We start from the raw sequence: 13693 nt of genomic DNA, 5'->3' as shown, positions 1-13693 counted from the left end.
AGGAAATAATTCAGGACACATACTAAAATATTATATACTTTCTGGTTTCTAATTTAACAAACTTTCTAGTTACTTTTTTATGTTGCAAGAGACTACTTCATATGCGATTGTTGAAATAATCGTAAAGATGATATATTCACGAAAAAGAGATCTGTTTGGAACGTGTCGCGCGGTTTGTTGATAGGAAAAATAATACCGGAGAAAAATTATGGAATTGCACGGACTGCATTAAAGCTTGATTTATCAACGACTAGCCTCGTTCTACCTTTCAAACGTGTAGAAATATCGTCGCATAAATTCCGAAGAGCTTACGCCGAGTTTCTTCGTTTTTCTCGCGTCAAGGCGATATCACGTTGAGATGTTTTTTTGGTTTTACTGCTACAGGATTATAAATTTTATCTTGTGTGAACCAATAATTGCAACAAGACGCGATAGTTCATTCTCTTAATTCATAATTTAAATATTATTTCAATTAATTATTTCAATTAATTTGCTTTTTTAATATGAGCACTTATCTTAAAAGAATTTTTATGTTACAATTTATACAACTTTCGTACTGTTATTAGAATTAAATTACAAAAAAATAATCTAATAAGAAAACATGAAAGAAAAGGATTATCTGGTGCAATTCTCGTGTTCGATTATTTCGCGGAGTAACATTTCCAATGTCAGCGTGCGACTAAAATAATGCCGCAATTTTACGCTTCGCGAAACATTACGACGTTTTGAGCGAACCGTGCGGAATATTGACGACTTTGTTTGTTATTAATAATCGCGAACGCGTTTCCCTCGCCAGGTCAGAATTTCAGGGACACTTCCCGTTTAATCGTCCTGAAAGCTCGCTTTCAGTTCACTGCCAAAAGTAGTCGACAGTCGTGCGCGATTAATTGCCGCAAAATCCGCTGCAGAATTGTGAACTTAGCTTTGTTATTCTACTTGGATTTTCCATATATTCTAATCCCGCCGCTCTTGTCAGTCTATATATATCTACTTGATTATCTGTTTCTTCTTTACGCGCTCATTATTTTTGATTAAACGAAATGGAGATTACAGAAGATAAAATAAAATGAGACAAGGCGCCGTAAAATAAACGAAGCTGACGTAAAATAGATAAGATTGATCGATAATAACGTCTGACGACGTCCCGAGGACGTTCCTCGGGAGAGCGGCGCGGGCGCCGCGCGCATTGGTTACTCTCGAGTTTCCTGCAGCGTCTCGCGACAATTAGATTCGCAGCAGCAAAAAGCATTATAGGAAGTAATACAGCGCCGATCATTATTTCGAGTCCTTTACGGCCGCGCCGGACCCGGCTTCCACGGTGGTAATTCCGGACACTTTCCGCAACAATGCCGGAGGAGCGGGCGCGTCCTACGAGCGGAATTTTAAGCGAGCAGATCCAGGAAATTAGGAAGATTTGATCAGCCCGAGTCCCGGAATTACAAATAACCTTATTATCGTGCCGCACGCCGCTCGCGATTTATACCGAGTGCCGAATTTCCTTTTTAACCGGCGTAAACTGAACGGCATGGCGATTAGGTGATTTACATGAGGATCACGCGGTAAGCTACGTCAGATCCTTTAGATTTTACATTAACAACGAATTTCCGTTTCTTCCAGCTTGTTGATTATATAATTTTATTCCGTCCGATCTTGTCAGCCGATACTCGCGGAATTTTACGTCGCGTTTGTTTACCATTTTTGTTTACCATCCATAATTCATATCCTCGAAAACGTGTACTAATGAAATTTTTCTTTATTAGAAAAAAAAGCTGTACTCTGTGTAACTTCATTCGAATAAAATCTCGCTCGCGCGACTCGCGTCGTCAAAAATCTGCCGCGCCTTCCCTTCCACTCTCTGTCGCATGCACCCTTTCGCCTATTTTTCACCCTTCTGTCTTTCCGCTCGCGACCCTTCGGTAAGTCTTCGCGCCGGCAATGAAGACAAATTGTTGGCGTCCCGCAGTTTTACGAAGACAGTAATTAATTGCCGATCGCGTAACGAGACCTGCCTCGACTATCGACACGCGTCGATTTAGGCAAATCCCTCTCCGTTAGACTTCTCTGCGATACAGAATTCCTGTTTAATTAGCATATACTAAACGAGTAATTTTATCGTCATAATTCTCGCAATAATAATAATAATATAATAATGGATAATAAATAAAAGAGCGAGTTACTGGTAACAAATATAATGAAACAAAATACAGCACTATTTATTTGTTCTCTTAATTTACAGCTTAAAAGTTAATATTTTAATTATGTTTGACTGTTCTAATATATATACACAGATTAATATTAAGGTGAGTTTTAATTAAAATAATTATTTCTCTTTCACAGGAAAAGAGAGACTGCAATTAAAACAATAATACATAAGTTATAAACATAAATTTGAATCAAATTTATATTTATGAATTTATTTATTAAATTCGCACAATTAAACTATGCCGATAAGTGAGAGATATATTATAAATTACATTAATATATGTAATTGATTACATCACAATAACTATAAATAATGTAATTAATTGTATTGCAATATCTGGGGATGTATTAATTGATTAATTATGTTACACGTGCCGCAAATGCACATACAAATTATCTATTTCATATGTGTATATATATATATATATATATATATATATATATATATATGATTGCAAATTATATCGCTTCTTTAATTCGAATTAATCAATGAAGGTTCAGAGGGATCTATCGAACTTCCTTATCGGAGTAGGTATCATTCCGGGGGATCGCTCTATTAAATCTATTCACATCACGGCCATTAGCCATCAAAGCGACCAATTGACCCAATTGACGTCGAGGAAGATTTCGAGAGTGAGATTTCGAGTCCTCTGTCGACGAAACGAATACCGCGCGATGACAAGGATAATAAAGACTCGTTAGTCCTGCGGATTCAGCGGGATACCGCTAGGGAAAGTCGCCCCATTTGTCGGTTTCTTTCTACCTTGATTGCGCTCGCTTCAGCTCCCATTCTTCTCGGAATGTCTCAAAAAAGTAAAGCGCTACGAATTAATGTGAATTACAGTTACGGACGATGGAGAAGCAACCCACTGCGCGCAAACTGTCGTATATAAAGCGGCAATCTAACAGCTAAATTAACTGACACGTGGAGTTTATCAGAATCAACTTGTGATGGTCGAATTAATGTGAATTAAAATAACATTTCTGGAACAACATGAGTCAAAATAAATTAAAGCCATGAATTATATGTTGGCATTTTTCCCACGTGTATTATAAATTGAATAATTAACACAGCTAGATATAGAAAACTGTGGATTAAAGAATAATGAATTTAAAAATTTTATGTCACAAAATATCGAAATTACAGCAGACAGAAAGATTCATTAAAATTAAAACCGCGAAATTTAGGGTAGAAATTATGAAAGGATATAATACTTCAATTTGAAACGAATCTTTTAAAAAATTCAGGAGAAACGCGAGAAGATTTTGCAAAACAACGTGAATTATATATGGCTTTGCACTTCAATCAAATTTCTCTCGCCCGTTAAGATCGCTTATCGGGCGAGCAAAATACCACGCGCAAAAATCACTCCGAAGGGCGCCGGAGATTTACGAGGGGCTGGTTGGGTATAGCTCGCCATCTTTAAATCACAAGTCTCCGCGGAGACGGTCGGCTCGTTTCTCTCCATCTGGAGCTTAAAAGTATTTCCTTGCTGTTCTCACCGTTCATTTGAACTAATAACTCGCGCGCAATCTCTCTTAAGGGAGTGGGAAGGGGAGGAGGAGGGCACGGCCTTGAGGGCATGGTTACTTGCAGGTGAACCAACCCGGCCCCGCGCGGAGCCCCGGCTTTTCCCACGGTTTTCCCCGAGCGGAACTTTCGAATTTAATTCAGTTACTGTCTGTGCCGTAACATATTCTGGGGCTTTTAGCGGAGTTGACGCGAAAGGGGGTCAATCTCCGAGGCTTTCCCGGAGCACGTGCAAATTATCGAAATGAAATAACGCCAAAATCGCGTCGCATCGTTCCGCGTTTAAAGCTTCAAAGGTTGGGTGTTAATAACGAACATCACCCAACGAGATTAGCAGACGCTCGTGGACGCAAAAATATCGCGCGTCGTTAAGTCGTTTCAAGCGTAAAAATAATTATATAATAATTGGAATAAAATTTTAGATCATACGCCGCGTACGCTACCAAGTTCTATATTTAGAAAATGTACTGAGAAATACTCGTCCGCGATACGTGCGGGTGAATGTTCGATGAAAGTCGATTTCCGCCGCGCTATTTCCGTAGCTTTAATATTAATTATTAGCCGCGCCGGAGAAGATTGCCGCAGATAAAACCGTTTATTAATCGTCGAATAATACGGCCACGCGCGCACGAATGGCGGCTCCATTATGGAAACGCTGCGTGTACGGGTTTCCAATGCAACCCAGATAATGGCGTTTCGCCGAAATATAAATCTCTCGCTTGGCTTTGCCCGCGTAAATAACCGATAATTAACAACCAAGCTGTTAGCTTGAATTCCCTCGCTTTCATAATTTTTACGTATGAGTGCAGTATTTTTAATTTCTATTTCGCGTGAAAACTTCAAACAGTTAAGCCATACCATCAAATTGAAAGAAAAAAGAACAGACTGATAATTAATTTGACAAAACTTTTATTTAGTCTTGCGCGATCTGTCGAAAGTTTATTATTAAATTTTACCGTAATCATAGATTCACTTAGATTTTATTCGAGTTTATTAGGTTTTATCTAGAAGTTGGCGATTAAATTCTTTACTAATCTTAGTTTCCCATTTTACTTTTAGTTTGAATTATTTCAACCTTTACATATCGAAACTTGATTGACTCCGGCTTACAATTTCACTTTTTTTCTTTAATCTCTTCATCGCTTTGTCTTCTGCTAAAAAAAAACAATTAAGAACTTGTCTGCCTTCTTCTTTTAAAAACCATAAATTTTAAGTTTAATGTCGAAATTTTGCGATCGAACTAACTTGTGACTCATCAGAAATTAACGATTTACTCTACACTTTCGGTCAAGTTTACGTTGTGAAACAGAGTTGGAGTATTTAACCCACTTTACGAGGTAAAGTGCGTTAAATGCGTGGTACAGTAGCTTAAATATTCAATCGAAACAAAGTCCGCTAGACCGCGACAAATCTTAATAAGACTGAAAGAAAGCGATAAAATTCTTTCTCGCGGCGCGATGGACCTTTACTAACTTGATAGATGCTGCGACGCCCATCACCGTGAATAAATAACGACGGGGCTCGCGCAAAGAACTGAAACCCGATAGAGGACGCGGAACAATAAGGATGGATCGCCCGATCGCGGAATACATTTAAGTACACCTCGCGTACGGCGGTGAACGGCATTCAGGTGGCACACCCTCGCGCGCGGCGCGGAGGTGAGCGCGGGAGTGAACTCCGGGGATTGAAGAAATGGCGAGGACGACGGGAGAAATAAAAGTCGAAAGCCTTGAGCGAGCGAGAGACGAGGCTGTGAGGGAAATAAAAAGGAATTGTCATCGTCCGGGTGGCTGCAACCCACCCTTGTAACCGCGCCATCCGTGGATGTTCCCCTGCGCCCCCCCTTTTCCCTTGGTTCCTTCTTTCCCCTCCCACAAATTCCCCTTCCTTCTTCCCTTCTGCCGCGCTCTTTACAACCGCTGTCATTTGTTTTTACGTTTACTCCTCGTCGTTCCTGAAAATCCTGTCGCGCTGCGAGATTTCGTCAAGAAAACGGCAGAGACGGAACTCTCTCGCGGAACCAATTGTAAAGCTCCTCGGGCGCTCGTGAAAACCATGATTTTTCACAATGTGAATATTTATTAAAGTTACAGGGTTCTAACCGTAACCGTTATGTGTGCATCTCATAAAAATCTTTAAACAGCATAATCTCTTAAAGTTTCAAAAATAAGATAAAGTAATGCAAGTTAAAGCGTGTCTACAATGAGAATTTAAGGAGTAAGATTTAAGCTTTGAGCCCTTTAAGTCGTAAGAAATTGAACCAATCACAGTCGAATTTAAAAAGAATACTCGAAAGGCTTAAAGCTTAAATCTTACTCCTTACGTTCTCATTGTAGACACCGCTTTACAGTGCAGAGCTATAACGGAAGCCACGCAACATCTCTCTCTGGTGTCTCTTTAAGGCCCCCGCATAATTAAAAATGTAAGGAACAAGGGACAGATATTAGCGAGTAGGAATAAGAAATCAGGAATAAAAAACAGTTCAACGCACAATAAAAAATATGAGCGACATGAGTTTTATAGCTTGTACACACTACATAATCTGGAAAATTGAAAAGAAAGAGGTTGAAGCGCAACCGTTCCTAAATTCTTATTCCTTATCTGTTCTCCGTTACTTATATTTTTGATTATACGGGGGCCTTTAGAGATGTCCTCCTCAAACTTTCTCCATTTACGACGCTCTCGAATCGCTATAAAGAAAATAATCGTTACTCACGGAGCGTCAGGTTGGAGGGATTCACGATCGTCGAGCAGACTCTGAAGAGCCCCAGCTTGAATCGCACGCTGACCGCGGCATTCTTCGGTACGTCCGGCACGGCGAGCCTCTCCTCGGTATGCAGCCAGGTCGGGCCCGAAAGAGCGACGCCGAGGGCCGCCAGGGCGGCGAGGCCGCATACGACTCCACATCTGGTCAGTCTGATACCACCTGGGCCACCTGAGCAGCACATCTTCGTTTCCCGAAACGGTCTTCAGGGTGACATCGTTTAGCGAATCGCCTCCTCGATGCGAAGGATCCTCTTCGAGTCGTCGCCCCGCCCGAATTCCTTTACTCTTAAGTCTCTAACGTCTTGAAGAGCGCAATTCTACAAAGTTTATGGTTTCGTGCTGTAGAAAAAAATCCAGCTGCTCGACCATACAGCCACGTAGTTCTTCCAAAGTTTTGTCTTTCTTGACTAGAGCAGCAGGATCATCGTCGGTGCGAGGGGTGCGGGAGAACATTTGGAACACTCGCCGATTTCGCCGCTGGAACTTGAAAAACCGCGCCGAGAGCATATCTCCGCGCGGCTGTGCAGGCCGATAAAAATCGCCCGCCCTCGTTGACAACGAAATAATAGCAATAATTGCTCTCTGGCTCGAGCTCGGAACGAGCGGCGAGCCGCGAAAAAAAAAAAGAGTAAAAAACACAAAAACACGGAAGTATCTGATCCGTTTTTGCGGAGCAATGTATATATATCTATATCGACGCGACCCCGTAATAGGCGCTCGCGCCCGCGCGCGATTTATGTTCGCTGCAGATGGCAGTTGCAATTACAGCGTCATTCTTTCGCTTCGAACTAATTAATTGAAAAACGGCGTACCTCCGCGCCGCGCCGGCATTTCCCGAAGGGCCCTCGACAGATTTCCGGTCTTGTTAGGAAGGAGTTTCGAGTGCTGCTTAAGTCTGTTCCGCGTCTTTTTCTTTCCGCTCGTCCCGCGCCGTCCCCTTTCTCACCCCCCGCCCCCCTCTTTCCACCGACCTATCCCGAGTATCACGTAATTAAAAGTTCGAACCGACCGCGATTCACGCCTGACGGAAACCTTCCATCCCTTTTCCGACACTTCCCGTACTACGTAATTTAAAGGGGGGACAGGGGGCCCGCGACGTGCTCCCTCTCTCTTTTTCCTTTTATAATTACTCCTTGAGAACTTTGGCCGGCCAAGAGTCCAGAATTCCATAACGGGATTTCTGCACTTTCTTCTTCTCTCCCCTCCCACCTCTTGCTCTCTCTTTTTCGTGAATACGGAGTAACGGAGAAAAGTTCTGACATAGTTTAAAGATCCTTTGTCAATCCTGCGTGTCTGTTTTCAGCATAAGCACACATACAATAAACGCTCTAATTAGTGTCACGCGTATATTTAATTCTCTCGATCGTACATGTCGATAAATAATTTATAGTGAAGCCAAAATAATTTAGCAAAACTAATTCACCAGCGCTTCGCTCTGATAGAATATAATTTATTTTCATACTAATAAGGGAACTCGATAAATTTTTAAGGCATGCACTGAAATTGTTTTAACGCATGGTATTTTGCAAACATAATATTATAAATAACATGTGGTAAATCTCTTACGCGCACTTAAAACGTGCTGACATATATCTGTTACAAGCAAAACTGTTACATTAATGTTGTAATAACCATTGTTACTGTCAACGTCAGTTGTATTTTCAAGCATCCAAAAAATAGTTAAAACGGCGAAATAAATTGGCTGGACCGCGGGCGTCCTTGCCAGCGGGTTTGAAAACGCATTCCATCGACACTTCCAGCGACCAGCCCCTGCCAATCCCGGCGCCGTTTTATTGCGGACGCATTCCGGTGTCGGAACATCCGGTCGAATCGAACATCAGGGGCGCGGCGATCATCGATAAAAATGGCTGTTGCGGAACCGGCGGACAAAACGGTCGGCATATGTGAGCGTATATATTCTCTTTTTTATTCCCTCCATTTTCAGCGTAACAGCGAGTCGCGCGTTTGCGACGCGTTCTCGCGATTCGCCGTTGACGCTGTGAGCTTTCGAGGACGGCGAGACGAGATGAATAGACGGATAAGCGATGAGCGAACGTCCCGGTGAAGAGAATTCAAGGGAGTATTCAAATCGCACTGCAGGGACGCGGTACCTCAAACTCAGTTCCATCCGGAACTGCCGCTCGAATGTCCACGTGAAATTACGCGCGAGAAATAAGTTCGCGTCGTTGATTTGTATAGAGCAAATGCGGATATTATGGGATACCCTAATCTTTTTTTTTTTTAGACAACTTGAAAACCGTTAAAAATAACTGAACCCAGTTTTGACACGCATTTAACAGGCTAGATATCGTGATGGTTCGTATTGCCCCACTATCTCACAATACCCGCACTTGCTCCATCCGAAATTCCTAGATTTTGCGGAGGCTGAGTCTTTGCTCTAAAATTCTCTCAACGCTACCCAATCGACATGTAAATAAACGGCGTGGCTCCAGAATCTAGACGCGATCGTGCGCCACACCCCTGGGTAGCTCTCATTAACGAACGGCAGCGGGGCACGCAGCCGTGCTAATTAAGCTCGATCCAGGCACGGCTCGGTTACGGCGGAACGAGTCAGCGTAAAATCGTGCGAGGGCGAGCGAGCCGGGGCGACAATTTTTTTACGGTTTCCGCGTCGCGACGACGACGACGACGACGACGACGACGAGCGATTTCCGCGTTCATGGGCTCTAATCAAACCCGAAGCGACGACGACGGGGAAAGCGAACGATCGTTAAAATCTCGTCCAGGATTTCGCGGCTGGCTTCCGACGAAGTAATTTCGGCGGTGTCGCGCCCGCGCATTTCCCCGGGGCGACCCGTGGGAAATTACAAATTACACGTTTTTCAATTAAAAACCAGCAAGTCGCGTCCGTCCCCGCCGGGAGATGCCGGCGCGGCGCGATGTGAAAATTTCGGTTCGTCGATCGAGAAATTCCTAGAGAGAGAGAGAAATGGAATGAGAGCGAGAGAACCGAATAAAGAATGGAAAGAGAGAAGAATGCAATTTAAAACGATTGCGTCGCCCGGAAAAATATTTGCTTCGCGCAAAACAATTCCCGTCGGGCGGGAAAATATTTACCTTGCATTAGAACGATTTCGCGGTGGACGAATGTTTTAACGTTTTCGAGAGGCACGCAGTTAAAACGCCATGGTATAGAGGATATATTGCCCGCGTAATGTACATTTTGTTGGGCGCATGCACGGCATTTTTTTTTCACGATAGAATATATTTATACGGAGCACAATGCGGGGGCATTTTTGTGTCGCAAAATGCACGTCCACTCTGTTCAACGGTGTCATTTTGCGAAATATATAATTGTACTTTCTACTTCTCTCTTAATAATTACGGCAAGACGTACGGACGGACCACGCGGCACTGTGCCGTTGAACAAATAATTTAAAGCCCGATAGAGCGCCGAGGACGGAGGGATTGAAAATGCGGCGGTTCGGCGGCAAATCCGTAATTCAGACCGCCCTGTACATCTCTTTGAAGTCATTACCGACGTGTCAGTGTCAGACGGCCATCCCTCCGGCCCTCCGAGCGGAAAAAGCGGAGAGCGCCGTGCGCGATATTTTTCTACTGTCACGAGCGACCGCTCGCGTCCCAAATCCTGGACAGAACCATAAGGTCCTGATGGGTGAATAGTGGCGCGGACCAGGGGGTGTGACCCCGACCCCCCGAGATTATGCGGGAAAATCCTATCCGTGTCTAAGGGTGTCAGCGTTTAGTGACGCGAATATATCTATCTAATCTAAGAAAGCCCGTTTAATAACAATATTAAGAAAGATCTGACAATATGTAAAATAGAGTTACGAGGACAAAAAATATACAAGAACGCAATGAATGAAATAATTAAAACTTTGAAGAAAGAACGGAAAATCGAATTAAAAATAGATAGACCTAAAGATCCGAATAAGGGCCTAAAGAACCCTAAAGAATTCAATATTTGAGAAAATATAAAATAAATCTTGTTACATTATTTTTTTATATCATTCAGTTATCATAAAATGATAGCCAAGCTCTTGGTTTCAAGAACAAAAAAAAACTAACATAATCTCAAGATCTCGGGAAAAGAATGTGAAAACGTGAAGAACGGTCGGCCGATCATGCGAGATTAAACATCTCGGGAAAAGATTTGTAGATAAATCCAAAGATATATACCCGAAAAACTGCGAACAGTTGGTAAATATTTGGGAGAAAAACTGAGGGAAACGGCTCGATGTCAAGTCGGACGATCAGCCAATATTTAAAGTATACGAATCGAATGGCCTGGGGCGCCAAAGTTTTTCCGATTCAAAACACAAATAGGAAGCACGAAAATTATAATCATGTAGATCCACCGAGGCAAACCGATTCGCGAAACACCCTTTGAAAACGCGTTCTCTAAAATCCTCGTCCCTTAACGCCGTTCCTAATACTAATGACTCGCATTAACAATCGGATTATTCTTTACGATCGGACTTATACTAAATCGGACACCGCAAGTTATTACAGTGCGGAATTGCTGGAATATCGCGTCGCCGAGCACGTCGCAGGCATTGTGGTCGACGAAGAATTTAGGGATTAGGAATATGATCCTGCGGGGAGGAATTCGCACCTATCTTCGGAGATTTCGTGCACACAGCTCAAATATTATCATTTCCTGATATTAACGATATCAATATTAATAATTATCTTCGATAATAAAATATAACAAAAAAAAGTTTTGTGGCAGACGAGCTGATATCGTTCGAAAGAAAGCAATGCTCTGAGAATTCGGACCCACCTCCGGAGATACAATACAAGGACACCTTAAGCGTCGTTCTTCTTGTTGCTCAACTCGATCTTAACAACATCGACAGTCCACGTTGCTCGTTATCCTCGCTCGTAATCGAGAGTGCGTTTACAGGGAAGATCAGGAGTCGCGCTTGATTGTCGCTGTGAGCCTCATTGTGAGTAACACACGCGCACGGCCGCGCACGTGTCTCTCAAGGATATCGCGAGGAAGACGGTCCCCGATCCTCGAGTGGCCATGGCGTCGGGCGCGAAAATTGTTCGCCGATCGTCGAATCTGAGATCGCGAGAGGATTCAGCGGCGACGCGAGGAGTGCGGAGCCGTCGCGTTCGATCCGCCCGACGGCTGGAGGCGTACTGGCCCTTTGTAAACGTGCGCCTCCACCGAACGAGGGGTGGCGAACGTCGCGACGGCAGCGGAAGAGGGCGGAAGCGGCGCCGAGGGTAGGTGAGCGTGACTGAGCCAAGAGGGTGTGGGTCTCGCCGCGTGTGTCTGTATCCGCGCGATTTTTTACGGACGATTTTTGTCACAGATCCCGCGAGGAAAAACATTTCAGATTATTCAGTTTTGTTTTTGGAACCTCGCGTATCTTGTAGAACGGCCCAGAATTAAAAAAAAAGCGCATTTTTATACATAAAGATGAAGCACATATCTGACTTCTTAAAAAAGCTGAAAACTTATCAAATCTTTCTAGTTAAAGAAATTTCGGATTTTACTTCTCTCGTAAATAATTTTTTATATTTTATAGTTATAATTATTACAATATTTTCTGGTTAAAATTTAAGCAATTCTCTTAAAAACGAGCCTTAATCGGTGTCCATAATGAAAATTTAAGACGCAAGATTTAAGCTTTAAGCCTAAGCCGTAAGAAATTGACCAATTACGGTCGAATGTGAGAAGAATACTCGACTGTAGCTGGTCAACTTATGGCTTAAGGCTTAAAGCTTAAATCTTACGTCTTAAATTTTCATTAAAGACACCGCTTAAGGCTCGTTTTTAAAAGAATTGCTTGGATTTTAACAGAAAATATTATAATAAGTACTATAAAATATAAAAAATTATTTACGTAACGAAATCTGAAATTTCTTGGACTAGCCACGAAAGATTTGACACGTTTTCAGCTTTCTTCAGAAGAAATCAGATATGTGGAATTAATTACTTCAAATTTTACTCCTTAAATTCTCATTGTACACCGCTTTATTTGATGTTAACGATTTAATATTTATCAGGAATATTTATATTTCGGACGTGAGAGGGTTAAAGAACGTTTGTTGCGAAAGACATTGCAATCTTCATTACCATGAAATTTTATTACCTTGAAAATTAATAAGCTTAAAGTGGTCTGTAATCGTATTTCATTTGCTCTTGACTTAAGTCTGAAGACCTTCTTTATAACTATAAAATTAATTAATATAAACCATTAACTATAATTTTAATCTCGCTGTATCCGAAAAAGGATTAAATACACTCCGACATTTATCCGTATTTCTCGTTGTGTGTTTCTCGCTTCTGAAAATTAACTAGCTACTAAAGAATTAGCTACTAAAAGCTGGCAACATCTTGGCGTTTAAGTATAGCACTTCGATTTTAGAGGGTTAATTTCAGAAAGTAGTAAAAGAAAGTATCGGGGTATAGAGCGCGTCACGTGGGCTGTCGTAAGGGAGAAAAATTTCGAAGTAGACGGAACGCGACACACACCCGAGCAAATTTAGGACGGCGTAATAAAATAACGCCCGTTGAACGTAAGCGAAGACGTATGTGCCCCGGGGGGTCGGTTCCCCTCTTCCTACCCACCGTCCGTCCTTGTCTTCGCGTTTCGCGTCGAGTCGACGAGCGCCGTTATAGAAACGCGTTATTATCGATGTCGCGACGTTTATTATTATTAATGGCGCGACAAAACTTCCCTATCACGCGAGATCGAAGCGCCGGCGCCGTCCGTATCTGAATTTCGATATAGACGTTCAAAGTCAATCCCCAAGAAAGCCCCCCCGCTTACTCTAATCGTCTAATCGATCATTGACATTTAATGATACTCGCACACTCGCGAAGATGTTCAATTTCGTTCAATACTACTACTTTTTTTTCTATTACATCCTCGGTTTTTTTATAACAGATTTTTTTTAACAAATTGACAGAAATAGCAATTAAGTAATAAAGTTTGAGTAAAATTTCTCTATTTTAAAGTAAATTTTAAAATAAATAACGAGAACAACATTTCATCGTTTATCTTCCACCCACATTGATTTGGCTGACTTGAAATAATTAAGATGTATACACAGATACTTAATATTCCGATATCAAACGGCTATTTTTGTCGGCTTATGTTAGTGCGCTTTATTATCAGGCGCAAATTTTGGCTCCAGCGCACACACATATTCTCTTGTAATTGGCACGCTATATCATGGATTTCCAATATGCGT

General features: G+C 42.2%; 1 protein-coding gene across 1 annotated transcript in view; it reads right to left on the bottom strand.

Moving 5' to 3' along the window:
* The window catches only part of LOC139821850 (uncharacterized), a 96311-nt gene extending 84690 nt beyond the window's left edge, over nt 1-11621 (bottom strand). Inside the window, exons 1-2 of the mRNA XM_071793207.1 lie at nt 11265-11621; nt 6450-7018 (exon numbers count right to left, since the gene is read on the bottom strand). Of these exons, the coding sequence (XP_071649308.1) occupies nt 6450-6681 (232 nt within the window). The 5' untranslated portion in view covers nt 6682-7018; nt 11265-11621. The remainder of the gene's footprint in view (nt 1-6449; nt 7019-11264) is intronic.
* Nucleotides 11622-13693: the final 2072 nt, after the last annotated feature.

Source organism: Temnothorax longispinosus, chromosome 11, assembly GCF_030848805.1.
Source record: "Temnothorax longispinosus isolate EJ_2023e chromosome 11, Tlon_JGU_v1, whole genome shotgun sequence".
In the NCBI taxonomy this organism is placed as follows: Eukaryota; Metazoa; Arthropoda; class Insecta; order Hymenoptera; family Formicidae; genus Temnothorax; species Temnothorax longispinosus.
Note: the sequence above shows the minus strand (reverse complement) of the source record. Positions and strands in the feature narration are given on the sequence as shown.